The sequence below is a fragment of the Tasmannia lanceolata genome, unplaced genomic scaffold, assembly GCF_043159265.1.
Source record: "Tasmannia lanceolata isolate RefF3 unplaced genomic scaffold, GAP_Taslan_0.1 ptg000003l, whole genome shotgun sequence".
NCBI classification, from domain to species: Eukaryota; Viridiplantae; Streptophyta; class Magnoliopsida; order Canellales; family Winteraceae; genus Tasmannia; species Tasmannia lanceolata.
The window spans coordinates 50334033-50353562 of NW_027518680.1; the positions used below are offsets into that span (position 1 = coordinate 50334033).

General features: G+C 39.7%; 1 protein-coding gene across 2 annotated transcripts in view; it reads left to right on the forward strand.

Moving 5' to 3' along the window:
* The window catches only part of LOC143855556 (exopolygalacturonase-like), a 95396-nt gene extending 76304 nt beyond the window's left edge, over positions 1–19092 (forward strand). Inside the window, exons 1-4 of one of the 2 annotated variants that reach the window (XM_077365713.1) lie at positions 4012–4043; positions 17600–17908; positions 18011–18526; positions 18634–19092. In XM_077365713.1, the coding sequence (XP_077221828.1) occupies positions 17717–17908; positions 18011–18526; positions 18634–18861 (936 nt within the window). In that variant the 5' untranslated portion in view covers positions 4012–4043; positions 17600–17716 and the 3' untranslated portion in view covers positions 18862–19092. Of the gene's footprint in view, positions 1–4011; positions 4044–17599; positions 17909–18010; positions 18527–18633 lie in introns of those variants that run through there. The other variant, XM_077365712.1, reaches the window with a different exon arrangement.
* Positions 19093–19530: the final 438 nt, after the last annotated feature.

Sequence of the window (19530 nt, forward strand, 5' to 3'; positions counted from 1 at the left end):
CGTGCGCCAAGCACATATGTGCACTACGTCATGGTGAGGCTTTCGAGCTTCAGTTATGTGTCTCCTTCCCGTCACTTTCGGTCATCGTGTTGAATGTATAACTATTAAAATAATAATATTCATGTAAAACAGTCCCAACAATTCACGTTTTTGGTCGAACTTTGGATGAATGCCGGCAGCAATACTGACCTCCAATCACCTATCCGTCGATGGCGTTGGATTCATCTGGTGACCGGCTATCCATCCATGCCACTAGATCACCTGACGAACGTCCATACCACCGCCGATGGCCAGATTTTTGAACTACCCAGAAAAGGTTCAAAACAAGAAAATTTCGCCGGTTTTAATGGCGTCTTCACGCCGGGAACCGTGGCTCTGATACCACATGTGTGTACTCGATTCCTTATGAGCACAAAGAGGATCTTGGGCGAGAAACTTTGAAAAATCCATGAGTTTGGTTCGTTTTTAACAAAACAAATATAAACCCACTTACATTATGTCATTGCCTATTCTTTATCGTTTCTGTTGCGCAAGAGGTTTCCGGAGATGCTACTGAATAGCGGAAGCTTGAAAAAATGAATCGCTCTCCGGATTTCTGCTTGCTTCGTGAAGATCGGCGATGGGAACCGGCTTCCGTTCTCATGTTCCGACGTGGATGGCGGAGCGAGAAAGGACGCAACTCATCACGCGTAACCAGGGGACCCAAGGAGCCCATATTTTATTGAGGTTGGGAGGAAAGAGAGACTCTCCATCGCGCCTCCTTTCCACTCCCCAACATCTCCTCAAAATTAGTCACACTTCCACATCTTTAGGAGTTGTGGTTTTATCAACCACTTAGGTAGTTTTTATCACAAATTGATCCTGGCCATTTATCCTTGCAAAGGCCATCTAAGGCCGGGATTTATGCCAACAAGTGTAGTCAACTCACTATAAGAGTAGAGCTTAGTATATGTGTACAGTCATTAATGCTAGATTTACTCATAATTGCTACAAAGGAAACTCTAGAGAGAGAGAGAGAGGGGTGAAGAAGAAAACCCGGTGGAGGAAGATCCTTAACAGAAGAAGGCTTTTTGTCTGGAAGAATCAAAGCTACGAGGTAAAAAATTGAATAAATTGTTAACCTACGTAGAAGAGCCAAGAGGTTTAATTAGAGTATGTGATTCAAGGTGATTAATCTATGTATTTATGTCGATAACCGTTGTCCATAGAGTTTTGACAAATTATTATACTCGCGGAGATCTTGCAATGCAAAGATTCCAATGAGAACCGCGTTGCACGACCCCAATTAGGAGGGGAAGATTAAGACTCTAAAAACTGAGAAGAACTGTGCATTCTGGGTTCAGTCCACCGCAGTCATGGTCAATCGATCAAACCCGGCCGAAGGACTCTGAAAAAAATTTCAGAACTTCCCTGTCAACCGAGGGAAGCTGGTCGACCGAACCTGTGATTTTGTTTGGTTCGCGATGCTTTCAAGGATGATTTTTGGGCATGATCTTGCCATGAATAATTTGTGTATGTACCTTAATATTAAATTAGAGACAATCTGGTTGTACGGTGACTTACATGGTAAATTGATCTAGAGATCCATTGTCGAGGGACTTGATCGACATCTAGGTAAGTAACTTGTATTCCTATATTGGTGTTTTCTACATGATTTATGTTCTTGCATATGATTCATGATTTGCAAACCATGTTTCTAGACTGCTAAAAACCATGTTTCTAGACTGCTAAAAAAATAACGTATGAAATGTCATGCATTTGTCATTTTCTTTTAAAGCTTGTTTTAGCATATTTTATTGACATAAAATTATGGATCAACGCTGATGAAATTGGAAAAAAACTTGGCTACGGAACGTTGAGCAGGAACCTCCTGTGCAATACGCTAAAATCAAAGGAAACAGGGGGTGTGGCAATATCAATTCCATGGTCTGTTATTTCTACACTCCTTGTTTGATATTCCCACACCCCCTGTTTCCCCTTGATTTTAGTGTGTTGGGCAGGAGGTTCCTTTGCAACGTTGCGCAACCAAGTAACGTTCATGAAATTGGCCGTGATTGCTTTGGACTGACTAGGAAAAATGCACGTGCGTTGCACGTGGAACCCAAATATCAGTTCAAATAGTGCAAAATGAAATCGCAATCTAATAGTGGAGTTGATTAAAAGGAACAACTAACTAGGATCTATTCATATAATAGGGAAAACAGTATTACTTTACCTTTTACCGAAACTTTCATCTGAAACCGAAACGTCCACATTTCCAAGACGATCGAAACTTAAATTGAAATTTAAAATCTTACTCTTAAGCATGGTTTGAAATTTCGACCGAAATCCAAATCCGGTCTACCCGAAATGGTATGAAATTTCTAACGAAATTTCGTTTTGCCTCGAAATTTTGTTCCGAAATTTAACCGAATTTTCAAAATTTCGATCGAAATTTCATTTCTCCCCGAAATCCCGTTCCGAAATTTAAGGAATATCCCAAAAAAATATGGATTTTATCCCTTATTTAATATTATCCTGAAATTTTGACCGAGTTACAGTATCTTTTAAATTGATTTTTATGGATTTCACGGATTTCGCCTGAAAGCCGACTAAATCAATGAACGACTATTTTTCTCGTATAGAATTTTGACCGAAATTTTGGTAATTTCAGCTGAAATTTCAGGATAATATTAAATAATATTAATATTATCCTAGCCCTCCAATCGATATTATCCTAGCCCTCCAATCAATATAGGCTGATCCTAGCCCTCCAATCAATTGAGGTTTCCATAATTGTTGTTCCTCTTCAGTAATTATTAATATTATTTAATATTATCCTAGCCCTCCAATCGATATGGGCTGATCCTAGCCCTCCAATCGATAGAGGTTTCCATAATTGTTGTTCCTCTCGAGGTGCCTAGAATCCGTCAATATTTTGCAAGTGTCCTGCATGAGTAATATAAAGTAGTTGTTTCGTCATTGTCATATGTCTTTACCTCTTCTTGGTATTTTTTTTTCGTAATTGTCATAGACAGGTACCCAGTGTCGATACTTTTCGTATGTAGATTACGATTTTACCCTAAAGAAAGTAGTTAATATCATAACTTACTATTAAAGAGAATATGCATAATACAGCTGGGATATCTCGTATAGAATTTTGACCAAAATTTCGGTAATTTCAGCTGAAATTTCAGGATAATATTAAATAATTATTAATATTATTTAATATTATCTTAGCCCTCCAATCGATATAGGCTGATCCTAGCCCTCTAATCAATTGAGGTTTCCATAATTGTTGTTCCTCTTCAGTAATTATTAATATTATTTAATATTATCCTAGCCCTCCAATCGATATAGGCTGATCCTAGCCCTCCAACCCATAGAGGTTTCCATAATTATTGTTCATCTTGAGGTGCCCGGAATTCATCAATATTTTGCAACTGTCCTGCATGAGTAATATAAAGTAGTTGTTTCGTCATTGTCATATGTCTTTACCTCTTCCTGGTATTTTTTTTTTCGTAATTGTCATAGACAGGTACCCTGTGTCGGTACTTTTCGTATGTAGATTATGATTTTACCCTAAAGAAAGTAGTTAATATCATAACTTATTATTATAAAGAATAGGCATAATACAACTGGGATATAGATGGGATTTTTGGCAAAGGGTGGAAGAACTTAACCCACGATTCCGCCTTTATATATAGTAGTTAGATTGCCAACCATAACCAGTAGGGGATGTGACACTGGAGTTGAATAGTCTGTCCTTGAGAGGTGACAGTGACCATAGCTATGACTAGTGGATGGTTATTTGTTTTACATATTATGCCATGAAAACTTGTATTGTTTCCAAATATTGTTTTAACTATTTTTGTCTTGACGCAATGCATGTTTACAAAGTAAATGCTTCTCTTCAAATGTTATGTTCATGATATGTTGCATACTTGATCCATCTGATATGATATAGGATGCTAGATCACTTACTGAGAGTTAGCTCACCCGTTATGTCTTATGTTTTTTAGATTTTGAGGAGTGGCTTGGATTGGTTGCGGATTCATGGGCAAGTGAGTATTAGTTGATAGGAAGATGTTAAGGACATTCCTTTTTGTTTAGATCATTAGTTGATTTAGACAGTTGAGAGATTACTTTTATTGATTCCATTATTATTTATGGGGGGTAGAAGTTGTTTGCGAATAGTGGTGACTCATTTGTTTGAAATGTTGTTCGTGAATTGTGGTGACTCATTCCTTTGAAATAATTACAGTTTACTTTATGTTTTCCCATTAGCTGCTTTGCATATTTTGTGTTACACAGGTGATAGTTGGAGTAGTATGCCTTGCCTGCCTATGTGGTGGACGCATGGCAACGCGGTGCTGTCGTGGGACCCTGGCTCAGGGCGTGGGACACCATCCACCAATCCAATTTAATCTCTACCTTTGAAAATTAATAAAAAAAATCATATCTTGTATCTTTCATGGAATATTTGCTTGGTGAGGAAGGGCGGGAGAGGGAGAAATACGAGCGGGCTGAGTGATCAGAGGGAAAGAAAAGACTGACAAACAAGGAAACAAAAAACTCCACCCAAAATATGAGGCGCAATGATAACCCATGCCCAAATCTACAACCTACCACAACACTACTCCAAACCGATCCCTCCCTCCCTCCCTCTCTCTCTAAATACCCAAAATACCCCCAACTTAAATTTGTCCCCCTTGAATAAAGAGGGGCATTTTTGTCCGTTAGTATTTGACTCAATTTGGGCTTCTTAAGAAAGCCTATATATGTGTTGTTTTGTACCTAAACAAACCCTAAACATTTTCTTTAAGCCCTAGAGAAAGAAATTAGAGAAAGAGAAAGGGAAGGAGAAGAGCAAGGAGATTGCGAATTTGGAGTCGAAGCTGCGAATCCAGGTAAGATCTATGAACTATGAACGATTTGGAAAATTTGAAATCCTAAAACAAAGGTTTGATTAGAAAAAGAAATAAGTTTTGTGATTCATATGGATTAGAATTAAGAATCTCCGGATTGGTTTTGAGTTTTCTTGGATCTATTATTGACCTATGATCCCAAGGAACTCAAAATCGATTAATAAGAACCCGAACCCAGAAATTAGAGTTTGGAGATTCAATGTAGAATCTTTATCGATTCTTTTTAAATCGTATGTGTGTATTCGGAGAGTGAAATTCGGTTTAATGGATTCCTCTCGTCGATACAAATCCATCGAATCCAACCACGCGCGAATCGAATGGCCTTTTGATGTTTTCGGGACGAATCTGGAATTTCCCCAAAAAACCCAGTCTGCGACCTTCAGACTTCCTAAGGGGACGTCCGAAGAAACATTTGGACTTCCGAAGGGAGGCCAGTAGGATTGATCCGAGGCCTTCGAACTTCCGAAGGGAGGCCAGTAGAATCGGTCTGAGGCCTTTGGACTTCCGAAGAAACCTTCGGACTTCTGAACCATGAAAATGGGTAAAACTTTGAAAAATCATAACTTCTTCATCTCTTATCCGTTTTCGATGCTTTTGTACTCTATGGACTCGGCAGAAGATGTACTTTATGATAAAAATAGATTCAGAAGTGATTGAAGACTCCATGATGATGGTAATTCTAAAAGCACTAGAAAGAACTTTGGAAATTTTGAAAATCAATGTGAACATTGAAGATTAGATTTTTGGTTTTGGGGTTCCCTTCTGGAACCCTTATTTGTTGTCTATGCCCTATTCAGATCGAAACATTGAATCATAAGCAGATTTAAGGGAAGAACGAACGACATTTAGGTACGTAATAACGTACTACTTTGGGTATTTATAAACCCTTGCTACTTTGAATCAGTATTGACTTTAGAAACGTGTATTGATACTTTGAACTTCTGAATTAGCATTGAGTCCATCATGCTATTTTGTTTCACCTACTATTACTCTTCTGAACCTTTGAAATAACTGTTCTGAAATACTGTTATGAACATCTGTTCTGAACTCTGAACCTGTGAACTATCAGTTTGAACTTTGAATATTTTGAACCATTTGAATATGAACCTTGGACACTTTTGAACACTTCTATGGAGGCTTGGATGATTCCGGACCCTGCCATATGGGGGTAAAACATTTGGAAACTATGGACCTACTGTGGGGGTAGTACACTGGAACTTCTGGCCCGTTAGTGGGATAAAATGTTGGCCCTGTTGACTTGTATCTGAACTTCAGGAACTGATTCCGAACACCGTGGACTGTCGGTGTATAAGCAATAACATGTCTTCTGAACCACGCCGATGACTCTGAAGTGTATTTGAACTCTGAAGCCTCTGTACATGAACTCTGAAATTTAGAACCATATTTGACATGCACTTATAACTGTTTATGCCTAATGAATCAGCTAAGACCTTTGAACTCAGCTTTGACTTTGACTATCTGACCCTATTAAATCCTGTCGTGTTAGACGGTGCTTAGAGTAGTGCTTTATTATGTACTGAACTTTTCAGCTGACTGTGGTTATATATCATTTTCAGGTTTTGATCCTCGTGAGGTTAACGTGGAGCAGGACGCTTAGTTTTGGAATTTGACTTTGACTCAGAGATTAGTTTATTTATTTTCAGATTCTTTAGGAAGTTAGTACTTTGAATAAGATGTAAAGTCCTTATTATATTATAATTTGTTTTCACTTTGACTCTTTGGGGAGAGAGGAGATTTTATTTGACTCTGATGGGTCCGCATTAATTTGACTTTGACATTTTAATTACGAATGCCAGGTTATTTATGTTATCTGCTTTGTAGCCTTGTACATTTGTGGGACTTGTCTTGCAGGTGTACGTTGATGTCATGTCCTACTCTCAGGGTGGGGTTTGGGGCGTGACAGTAAAGTGGTATCAAAGCTTAGGCTTTAGGTCCTAGGTAGAATTATCTGAACAAAAGATTTTGACTGCGAGAGTTGGGGATTTAGATAAGGAACAATTAGGAAGCAATTGATAGGTTTTTGTGTTCTAAGGACCCTAATAACAAATAAATCAGTCGCGCGATCAGGTCTCAATTACAAATTCAAATGCACCTGGGGACACTTGGGAAGCATGCGAGTTTGTGATTGGGTAAGAATCATGAGAAATATGTGATGGATAGATATTGGCTCCAAATGGGAATGTTTTGTAGTTATTATATGAATACAATATATGTATGTAACTATGTCCTAGATAGTTTTCTGATTAAGCATTTTTATTGGATTGGATTTAGGATTATGGCAACTCGAGGAGGATATGGTGGTCGTGGAACTCGAGTTAATCGTACTAGAGCCCTCAATGACATTATCGAGGGAGATCAGAATGTTGCTCAAGAAGAGCCAGTGATTCAGGAAAATCAGAACCAAGGGGTTCAAGAAGAACAAGTAATTCAGGACCCTCCGAATCAAGGAGGTCAGATGCCGAATGAGAATCCTAAGGTACCTCCGTCTCAAGATAATATTGAATAAGAAAGGACTGAGATGAGAAATTTCATGAGAGCCATGATTGGATTGGCAAATCAGCAACCCCAAGTTCAGGAACCACCAGTGGCTGAACAGCCACATCAAGTGTTTGGAATTTCAGAATTTATGAGGCTTGCACCAAAAGCCTTTAAGGAGTCAACTACGGCAGATGATGCCGAGTCCTGGTTAGAAAATGCTGAAAAGGCCTTTGAGGCAATGAACTGTAATGAGGATAGAGATAGGGTGAAATATGCTACCTATATGTTGGAAGGTAGAGCCCTTCATTGGTGGAAGGGAATTCAGAGGAAGTTGAGCACCATCAGGGACCTTTCATTTGGGCGATGTTTCGCACCGAGTTTCTTGCAAGATTCTTTCCTCGCAGTACTCTGTACCGTATGCATCAGGAATTTACCCAGTTGGTGCAAGGAGATATGACCGTGGATGACTATGAAACAGAATTTGATAGGCTGGCTCATTTTGTACCTTCTTTGGTACCTGACGACGAAGCAAAGAGAAATAAATTTGAATTTGGGTTAGCTATGTATCTGAAATAGGGGATAGTCGGATCTACGGCCCCTGAATCTTATGAAGATTTGGTAGAAAGGGCAAAAAAACTTGAAGCAGTTCATCAGGAAGTTAGAGCCTATGCTCAAGCTAATCAGAAGGAAAGAAATAGAGAAGGTGAAAATAAAGGACAAGCTCCTAGGGGATCAGCCCCGAGTCAACAAGCGCCCAAACCTCCTGCTTTCAAAGAGCCTAGAGGAAAGCAAAGAAATCGTGGGGGCTATCAGAATAAGTCAGCATCGAATAGACCAATTGCCCATAAATGTGAACGTTGTGGAAGGAACCACCCTACTAAGACTTGTAGGTAGAATACTGGGGCTTGTTTCCGATGTGGCGAGGTAGGCCATAGAATTGCAGAGTGTCCTCATCCGCAGGAGATGCCCAATCAGTTCAGGGGACGCCTACTGTTCGAGCTCAAACAGTTCAGACTCATACTATTCAGAGTAGAGCTGCACCAGGTAATCCTCAAGCGCAGCAAAGGAATGAAAGACCACATGTTCCGGCTTGAGCTTATGCTCTTACTCATCAGGATGCTCAAGTCGCTGGCACAGTAGTATCAGGTACTCTCCCTATAGCATCCTCTTTTTGTCATGCATTATTTGACTCTAGGGCTACAGACTCGTTTGTTTCATCTGCTTTTGCTACACTACACTGTTTACCGACTTCACCTCTTGATTATGATCTATGTGTTAGCACCCCAATAGGAAAAGAAAGAATTAGTAAGAAGTGTCCTGTCAAAATTGGAAATAGGGAACTGTTAGCAGATCTTATCTTGCTGGAGTTGTCTGATTTTGATGTAATTTTGGGAATGGACTGGTTGTTTACCCATTATGCTTCAGTAGATTGCAATAAAAAAGATAGTGAATTTTGAAATCCCTAGAGAAGAAAATTTTTATTTTGAAGGAAGTGGAGCTCACTCGACTCCTATGGTTTTGACTGCTATACAAGCTTGTCGACTTCTAAGACAAGGTTGTGAAGCTTTCTTGGCCTCAGTCATTGAGATTAATGATAATGATATGAAGATTGAGAATATCCCTGTGGTTAGGGAGTTTCCAGATGTGTTTCCTGAAGACCTTCCAGGTCTGCCTCCGAATAGAGAAGTTGAATTTACTGTTGATTTAGTTCCTGAACGGCGCCTATCTCTAAGGCCCCGTATCGTATGGTACCTTTGGAAATGAAAGAATTGAAAAATCAGTTAGAAGAACTCTTAGAGAAGGGTTTTGTGCGACCCAGTGTTTTACCTTGAGGTGCACCAGTTTTGTTTGTTAAGAGAAAAGATGGAAGTATGAGGTTATGTATAGATTACAGAGAATTGAACAAGATTACTATAAAGAATAAATATCCGCTTCCGCGGATAGATGATTTGTTTGATCAATTGCAAGGGGCATGTGTGTTTTCCAAAATCGACCTTCGATCGGGTTATCACCAATTAAGAATCAGATCAAAAGATATTTCAAAGACGGCCTTCCGAACTCGGTATGGCCATTATGAGTTTCTTGTTATGCCATTTGGGTTAACCAATGCCCCGACAGCTTTTATGTACCTGATGAATAGGATATTCAAACCATTGTTAGATCAATTTGTGGTTGTGTTCATCGATGATATTCTGATATATTCTAGAAGTTAGTCTGACCACGAGTATCATCTTAGAGTTGTTTTGGAGACTCTAAGAAAAGAGAAGCTATATGAAAAACTGAAGAAATGTGAATCCTGGCTTGACTCAATCTCCTTTTTAGGTCATGTGGTCTCTAAAGATGGTGTGTCCGTAGACCTAAAGAAGATTGAGGCAGTAACATTATGGAATAGGCCGAATAATGTTCCTGAAATTTGTAGTTTTCTGGGATTGGGGGGATACTACCGCCGTTTTGTTCAGGACTTTTCGCGTTTGGCTGCCCCTTTGACCCATTTGACACGGAAAGGGACAAAATTTGTTTGGTCTGAGGATTGTGTGTTGAAACAAAGACTAGTTTCTGCTCCCATTCTAACTTTGCTTGTTAGCGGAATGAGATTTGTGATTTACAGTGATGCCTCGAAGAAAGGCTTAGGATGTGTGTTAATGCAGAATGGCAAAGTCATTGCGTATGCTTCACGTCAGTTGAAGCCTTATGATGAGAACTATCTGACTCATGATTTGGAATTGGCAGCAGTTGTGTTTGCCTTAAACTTTTGGAGGCATTATCTGTATGGAGAACCTTGTGAAGTCTTCACTGATCATAAGAATCTGAAGTATATCTTTACTCAGAAATAATTGAACATGAGACAAAGGCGTTGGCTAGAACTATTGAAGGACTACGACTTGACCATAAGCTATCACCCTGGGAAGGCTAATGTGGTAGCTGATGCTCTAAGTCGGAAGTCGTCTGTGAATTTGGCAACATTGATCACTTCTCAGAAGTGTATCTTAGAAGACCTCCGAAGATCAGAAATAGAAATTCGTGGCCCAAACTTTGGGGTACTGATGGCAGCACTCCAATTACGGCTCACACTACAAGAAAGAATTAGAATAGCTAAGGAATCTAACCCAGAACTTTGTAAAATCAGAAATAAGCAAAAAAAAATATCTGAATCTGAATTCCGAATTCACAATGACGGTACCCTGATGTTTGGTAACCGCATTTGTGTCCCGAGTGACTCTGTTCTGAAGAATGAAATTCTGAAAGAAGCGCACAATTCGCGTTATTCTGTACACCCTGGAGGTACTAAAATGTATAAGGACTTGAAAGGGAATTTCTGGTGGAATAACATGAAGAGAGAAATAGCTCTATATGTGTCTCAGTGCCTAACTTGTCAGGTGATTAAAGCAGAACATCAGAGATCACCCGGGACATTGCAACCACTTCCTATCCCCGAATGGAAGTGGGAGGAGATTACGATGGAATTTGTGTCGGCTCTACCTCGTACTCATTCAGGCAATGATTCCACGTGGGTAATTGTGGACAGATTGACAAAGACAGCTCATTTCATAACCATCAGAACCGGCCTGACACCTGAAGAGTTGGCCAAATTGTATGTTGATCAGATAGTGACTTATCATGGTGTGCCTAAAACCATTGTATCAGATAGAGACACTCGTTTTGTATCTCAGTTTTGGAATAGCTTACATTCAGCAATGGGATCTTCCCTTAAATTCAATACAGCTTTCCATCCTCAGACAGATGGACAATCTGAAAGAACTATTCAAATTTTAGAAGATATGATTAGAGCTTGTGTTATGGATTTGAAAGGATCTTGGGATGACCATCTTCTTTAGTCGAATTCTCTTACAATAATAGTTATCATGCCAGTATTCAGATGGCACCTTTTAAGGCCCTCTCTGGGAGGAGGTGTCGATCACCTATATGTTGGGATGATGTAGGTGAGAGAAGACTCTTAGGCCCGGATTTGGTTCAGCAAGTAGTGGACAAAATCCTTTGATTAGAGAGCATATTTGCACGGCACAAAGCTGGCAAAAGAGCTATGCAGATCTCAGACGAAGAGAATTGGAATTTCAGATCGGAGATAAGGTACTTTTGAAAGTGTCACCCACCAAGGGAGTTATGCGGTTTGGGGTTAGAGGAAAACTCAGCCCAAGATTTGTGGGACCATATGAAATATTAGGAAAGATTGGAAAAGTAGCCTATCGATTGGCTTTACCTCCATCATTGTGTGGAGTGCACAACGTGTTTCATGTGTCTATGTTACGAAAGTACATATCGGATCCGAATCATATGATGGAATTAGAACCTCTGAATCTAAGAGAAGATCTCTCATTCGAAGAATCGCCTGTCCGTATTGTGGATCGTAAGGACCAATTTCTCAGGAGAAGAACTATTCCATATGTGAGTTCAGTAGCGGAATCACTCAGAACGTGAAGCCCCCTGGGAGCTGGAAGAGAAAATGAGATCGAAATATCCATTTCTGTTTGAGAACTCAGGTACGTGATAAGTAAATTTCGAGGATGAAATTTTCGTAAGGAGGGTAGAATGTAAATACCCAAAATACCCCCAACTTAAATTTTCATCCCCCCTTGAATAAAGAGGGGCGTTTTTGTCCGTTAGTATTTGACTCAATTAGGGTTTCTTAAGAAAGCCTATATATGTGTTGTTTTGTGGCTAAACGAACCCTAAATGTTTTGTTTAAGCCCTGGAGAAAGAAATTGGAGAAAGAGAAGGAGAAGAGCAAGGAGATCGTGAATTCGGAGTTTAAGCTACGAATCCAGGTAAGATCTATGAACTATGAACGATTTGGAATAGTTGAAATCCTAAAACATAGGTTTGATTAGAAAAAGAAATAAGATTTGTGATTCATATGGATTAGAATTAAGAATCTCCGGATTGGTTTTGAGTTTTCTTGGATCTATTATTGACCTATGATCCCAAGGAACTCGAAATCGATTAATAAGAACCCGAACCCAGATATTAGAGTTTGGAGATTCAATGTAGAATCTTTATCGATTTTCTTAAATCGTATGTGTGAATTCAGAACGTGAAATCGGGTTTAATGGATTCCTCTCGTCGATACAAATCCATCGAATCAAACCACGCGCGAATCGGAGCTAAATCGAAGAAGTTATGGCCTTTCTCGAAAAACCCAGTCTGTGACCTTCGGACTTCCGAAGAAACCGTCAAGCTTCTGAAGGGGACGTCTGAAGAAACATTCGGACTTCCAAAGGGAGGCCAGTAGAATTGATCCGTGGCCTTCGAACTTCCAAAGAAACCTTCGGACTTCCGAAGGGAGGCCAGTAGAATCGGTCCGAGGCCTTTAGACTTCTGAAGAAACCTTCGGCCTTCTGAACCTTTAAAATGTGTAAAACTTTGAAAAATCATAACTTCTTCATCTCTTATCCGTTTCACATGCTTTTGTACTCTATGGACTCGGCAGAAGACGTACATTATGATAAAAATTGATTCAGAAGTATTTGAAGACTCCATGATGATGTTAATTCTAAAATCACTAGAAAGAACTCTGAAAAATTTTAAAAATCGATGTGAACATTGAAGATTAGATTTTTGGTTTTGGCGTTACCTTCTGGAACCCTTATTTGTTGTCTATGCCCTGTTCAGATCGGAACATTGAATCATAAGCAGATTTAAGGGAAGAACGAACGATATTTAGCTATGTAATAACGTACTACTTTGGGTATTTATAAACCCTTGCTACTTTGAATCAGTATTGACTTTAGAAATGTGTATTGATACTTTGAACTTCTCAATTAGCTTTGAGTCCATCATACTATTTTGTTTCACCTACTGTTACTCTTCTGAACCTTTGAGATAACTGTTCTGAAATACTGTTAAGAACATCTGTTCTGAACTCTGAACCTGTGAACTATCAGTTTGAACTTTGAATATTTTGAACCATTTGAGTATGAACCTTGGACACTTTTGAACACTTCTATGGAGGCTTGGAAGAATTCTGAACCCTGCCATATGGGAGTAAAATATTTGGCAACTATGAACCCACCGTGGGGGCAGTATATTGGAACTTCTGGCCCGTCAGTGGGATAAAACGCTAGCACTGTCGACTTGTATCTGAACTTCAGAAACTGATTCCGAACACCGTGGACTGTCGGTGTATAACAATAACTTGTCTTCTGAACCATGCCGATGACTCTGAAGTGTATTTGAACTCTGAACCCTCTGTACATGAACTCTGAAATTTAGAACCATATTTGACATGCACTTATAGCTGTTTATGCCTAATGAATCTGCTAAGACCTTTGAACTCAGCTTTAACTTTGACTATCCGACCCTATTGAATCCTGTCGTGTTAGACGGTGCTTAGAGTAGTGCTTTATTATGTGCTGAGCTTTTCAGCTGACTGTGGTTGTATATCATTTTCAGGTTTTGATCCTCGTGAGGTTAACGAGGAGCAGGACGCTTAGTTCTGGAATTTGACTTTGAGTCAGAGAATAGTTTATTTGTTTTCAGATTCTTTAGGAAGTGAGTACTTTGAATAAGACGTAAAGACCTTATTATATTATTATTTGTTTCTGCTTTGACTCTTTGGGGAGAGAGGAGATTTGATTTGACTCTGATGGGTCCGCATTAATTTAACTTAAGCATTTTAATTATGAATGCCACGTTATTTCTGTTATCTGCTTTGTAGCCTTGTACATTTGTGGGACTTGTCTGGCAGGTGTACGGTGTTGTCATGTCCTACACCCAGGGTGGGGTTTGGGGCGTGACTCTCTCTCTCTCTCTCTCTCTCTCTCTCTCTCTCTCTCTGACATGAAACGTTGGTGGTCCAACAATTAATTTCATGGAATCTTTGAACGTGGTAGGCCCCACCCATATTTTTCAAAATGATGTGTACTGTCCACACCATGGGATGATCCAATCCATCCATTTGATGCGCCACAATATAGATAGGTTATGCCCCCAAAATCATTTCCATAGGATGATTGCAACCCTCTGATATATAGAGGTTTCCAAAATATGCAGTCGCTCTTTAGATCGGAGAGCTAGGATCATCCTATGGAAATTATATTTTGGGACCCAATGAATTTGCGATGTGGCCCATCAAAAGGACGGTTTGGATCATCCTACGGTGTGGGCCATACACTTCATTTTGAAAAATATGGGAGGGGCCTACCACGTTCAAAGATTCCATGAAATTAATTGTTGGCCCACAAACGTTTCATGTCGGAGAGAGAGAGAGAAACAAATAATAATATAATAAGGTCTTTACATCTTATTCAAAGTACTCACTTCCTAAAGAATCTGAAAAAAAATAAACTAATCTCTGAGCCAAAGTCAAATTCCAGAACTAAGCGTCCTGCTCCTCGTTAACCTCACGAGGATCAAAACCTGAAAATGATATACAACCGCAGTCAGCTGAAAAGCTCAGTACATAATAAAGCACTACTCTAACCACCGTCTAACACGACAGGATTCAATAGGGTCGGATAGTCAAAGTTAAAGCTGAGTTCAAAGGTCTTAGCAGATTCATTAGGCATAAAAAGTTATAAGTGCATGTCAAATATGGTTCTAAATTTCAGAGTTCATGTACATAGGGTTCAGAGTTCGAATACATTTCAGAGTCATTCATGGTTCAAAAGACAAGTTATTGCTTATACACCGACAGTCCACGGTGTTCGGAATCAGTTCCTGAAGCTCAGATACAAGTCGACACAGCGTTCTATCCCACTGACGGGCCAGAAGTTCCAGTGTACTACCTCCACGGTGGGTTCAGAGTTGCCAAATGTTTTACCCCCATATGGCAGGATCCAGAATTCATCCAAGCCTCTCGGTGTGGACCGTACACATCATTTTGAAAAATTAGGCCTTAATATTACTGTATGACCCACACCATAGGATGATCCAAACCATCCATTTGATGGCCACAATGTAAATAGAATGTGCACCAAAAATCATTTCCATAGGGTGATCGCAACCCTCCAATCTATAGAGATTTCCATAACAGTTTCTATTTAGATTGGAGGGCTAGGATCAACCTATAGAAATTATATCGTGGGACGCAACCTATTTACGTTGTTGCCCATCAAATGGATGGTTTGGATCATCCTCTTGTGTGGGCTGTACAGTTCATTTTGAAAAATATGAGTGGGGCCTACCTTGTTCAAAGATTTCGACAAATTAATTGTTGGGCCAACCAACGGTTCCTGTAGGAGAGAGAGAGAGAGAGAGAGAGAGAGAGAGAGAGAGAGAGAGAGAGTTTGAAGAAGCTGTTCCGGTTGAAGATTAGGGGGGGGGGGCTACAAATGGGCCTGAGTATTTCTGTATGACCCACACCATAGGATGATCCAAACCATCCATTTGATGGCCACAATGTAAATAGAATGTGCACCAAAAATCATTTCCATAGCATGATCGCAACCCTCCAATCTATAGAGGTTTCCATAACAGTTTCTATTTAGATCAGATGGCTAGGATCAGCCTATGGAAATTATATTTTGGAGCGCAACCTATTGACGGTTTGGATCATCTTATTGTGTGAGCTGTAAAGTTCATTATGAAAAATATGGTTTGGGCAGGCCTACCTTGTTCAAATGAATTGTTGGGCCATCCAACGGTTCATGTTGAGAGAGAGAGAGAGAGAGAGAGAGAGAGAGAGAGAGAGGTTTGGAGTAGTTGTAGTTTCTTGGGTCGGGTTGGGTCGGGTTTTCATTTTTTAGCGTACGATAGTGACTAATTTTAAAGATTGTTGAAAAAAAAAATCTTCATACCAAAAATCTATAAATTTATGTCATCAAGTATAAATTTAAGGACACTATATTTTCGCATAACATAGATGATCACCTCAATTAAAACAATTGTAACAATATATTGGAAAATAATTTGGTGTGTTATTAAGGAGATATGTATGAAAGTCACGGTAAACCCATATGAGTCGGGATGGGTTTCGCATTTTTTGTTCTTCTAACCGGGGTTTCACGTTTTCTGTTATTTTAACTGGGCCCTACCCCATATTGAGTCGGGTTTTCCAATATAAAACCCCACCCTAACCGAGACCCATGATTTCTAAGCCTGACCCATGTTATTTTCGGTTCGGGTTGGGTAAAACCCAACCCAAGTTGCAGCCCTAGTTTTCAGCCACTTCTCACCCTTTACACATTCCTGCCTTCTCAAGTCTCTCCTTTACCATCCTCCCTACCCCTCTCTCATCACTTGAGAAACTAATTCTTCATGAAAAACAATTCATGGTTGCCAAATATGGCCTAAACCTAAATATAATTAAGACCACAGTACTAAAACTCTAACAACTCAAAACTGGCCTGTCTGAGTTAACTCGGCTCACTGCTAAAATGACTTTGACTCGCTATGAACCGTGTCTTTGTAGTGCAACAGAGACGTTACCCCCAAAATAGTGACCACTAACAAAACCAAAGTAGTGTCAGAGAGAGAGAGAGAGAGAGAGGGCTAACGAATATTAGGATGATTGGCTAAAATGGCTGCTCTGTGTATATATGAATCAAAGAGATTTCAGCGGCTGTAAAACCCTAAAAATAGAGATAGTTTAGAGAAATGTGGATGGCTGCAAGATAGAAACAAGCCAAAAATAGGTGGAGTTTAACTGTATTTTAAACCTAACATCTCTACCAACTTCTCAAGGCAAGCAAGTGGTTAAAACCAAAAAACTAAAAGAAGTTGAAGATAGAGCAGGAGATAGTTTTTTTCTTATAAATACCCAAGAGAGATGATCGGTCTTCTCATTCCAAACATTAAAAAGAAATTCGAGTGGGATCGAAGTTGGAAAAGAAAAACAATCTCTCGGCAAATTATTCTTTGTTGTACAGAGATGGGTATTCTTCGAGTAGTTTCTCTATTGGCTTTGTTTGCATGGATGGCAAATGCAGCCGGCCCAACAAGGGTTTTCAATATAAAGGACTTTGGTGCAATTGCAGATGGCACAACAGATAGCAGTGAGGTGAGGGTAATATCGTTTAAGTATAGTATGTTACGGTTCGTTTGGATGTACGTCCAAATTGCAAGTTGGGTTTTAAATTGTAGCTTATAATATTTAATCTAAAGGCACACTTAGAACATTGCAAATAAGGTTCGGTTAAACGAATCTTAAACAAAAATAAGGACCAATAGGGTTAATTAATAGTGTCATACCGAATAAGCTAATTAGAAAATGATTTATTTACTTATTTATTTCGTAGGCTTTGTTGAGTGCTTGGAAGGAGGCATGTGCTTTGGAGGGAATTACTAGGGTTTTTATTCCAGAAGGGACATTCGTGGTGGGCCCAGCCGTGTTCAAGGGGCCGTGCAAGGGCTCCATGGTCTTTCAGGTCAAAGGGGTAGTGAAGGCGCCCACCGATCTCAACAAGTTCGAATCCGACGGTTGGATTGTGTTTAATTACATTAATGGATTGATGATCACGGGAGGCGGTACATTCGATGGCCAATGGGAATCAGCTTGGCCCCACAACAAATGCCCCAAGAGTGTAAAATGCAAGCTCCTTCCCACAGTATGTATTGTTACCCTGAATTCAACATGTTCACCTTTTCCTACTAGTCTATTAGCATAATCATGTGTTAATTTAATGTTTTTTTGTTTCTTCTAACAACAGTCGATAAGATTAAACTTTGTAAATGATGCAACGATTCGAGGCATATCGTCCGTGAACAGTAAGTTCTTTCACATGAACATTTTCGCATGCAACAACATCAAGATCATATCAGTTAAAATCTCAGCCCCTGAGGACAGCCCTAACACAGATGGAATCCACATCGGGGACTCTACTGGTGTAAAGATCTCCCGTTCAGTGATTGGCACAGGGGATGACTGCGTCTCCATTGGGCCTGGAAGCTCTAACATCTCCGTTTCCAATGTTTTCTGTGGACCGGGGCATGGAATTAGTGTTGGTAGCCTTGGCAAATACCCCAACGAGAAAGATGTAGTTGGCTTGCATGTGAGAAATTGCACCCTCACGGGCACCGACAATGGTGTAAGGATCAAGACATTTGAAGCTTCATCACCTAGCTCCGCATCTAACTTCACTTTCGAAGATATAGTTATGAACAACGTTTATAATCCCATAATCATAGATCAAGAATACTGCCCATATGCTTCTTGCAGTAAAGTGGTAATTAAATTATTATAAGTTGTTTACCATCCTCACTCTCTGTCTCTCAGATTTCATTTTTTTATAAATGTTCATATATTTCATTTATTTCTTCTTCTTATTTACAGTTTCCTTCCCGAGTAAAGATCAGCGACATTAGTTTCACAAACATTAGGGGTGTCTCAGCATCCCAAGTCGCGGTTAATCTACTGTGCAGCAAAGGTGTCCCCTGTCAAAACGTGCAGGTCAGCGACATCAACTTGGTGTACAATGGTCAAGATGGAAACTCTACCGCCTCATGTTCTAATGTGAAGGGTGCTTCTTCTGGCCAACAGATCCCACGCTCTTGCCTCTAAACCTCCATTGTTCTCACTGATAATTACACAACATTTGTGTAAAACTTTTATTGTATTCATTCGTTGGGAGCAGTGCCCCCTGCTAATACCATGAACCCCCTTAGGTAGAGATGCATTCACATCCATCTGGTAGAAGTAAACACATATACACCTACTAATATGTCATTGTACTACTTGAACTTAACATATAAATTGATTTCATCTTACTTATAACTTGTACTCCGTGTCGGTTTTCATAACATAATTTATAGAAGCTCTAGTTGTGATCCCAGCAAATTGACCGGTATTGGAGATGTACCGGAGATGTACCAAACATCAAGTTCTTCATTGAATCTCTTGTTCTTACAAAATGGAAGTCAATTTCAACAAGTTCTCTAAGGCCAGGTTTACATACCCACAGGACTTAGATTTGGATTTCTCACATTTGCAGTTGAGATTTGGAACTGGATCCGATCCATAGATTTCCAAATCAGCTACAACAATGAAAAAAAAATCAGATTTTCAAATCTGTTCTGCAAGACATTATTTGGAAATCAATATTTGTGGCAATTACCTTCAGCGTCGCTGCTCCTCGACCTTGCAGCAGCAGCAGCGAGACGTCTCTCTCTCTCTCTCTCTCTCTCTCTCTCTCTCTCTCTCTCTCTCTCTCTCTCTCTCTCTCTCACACAC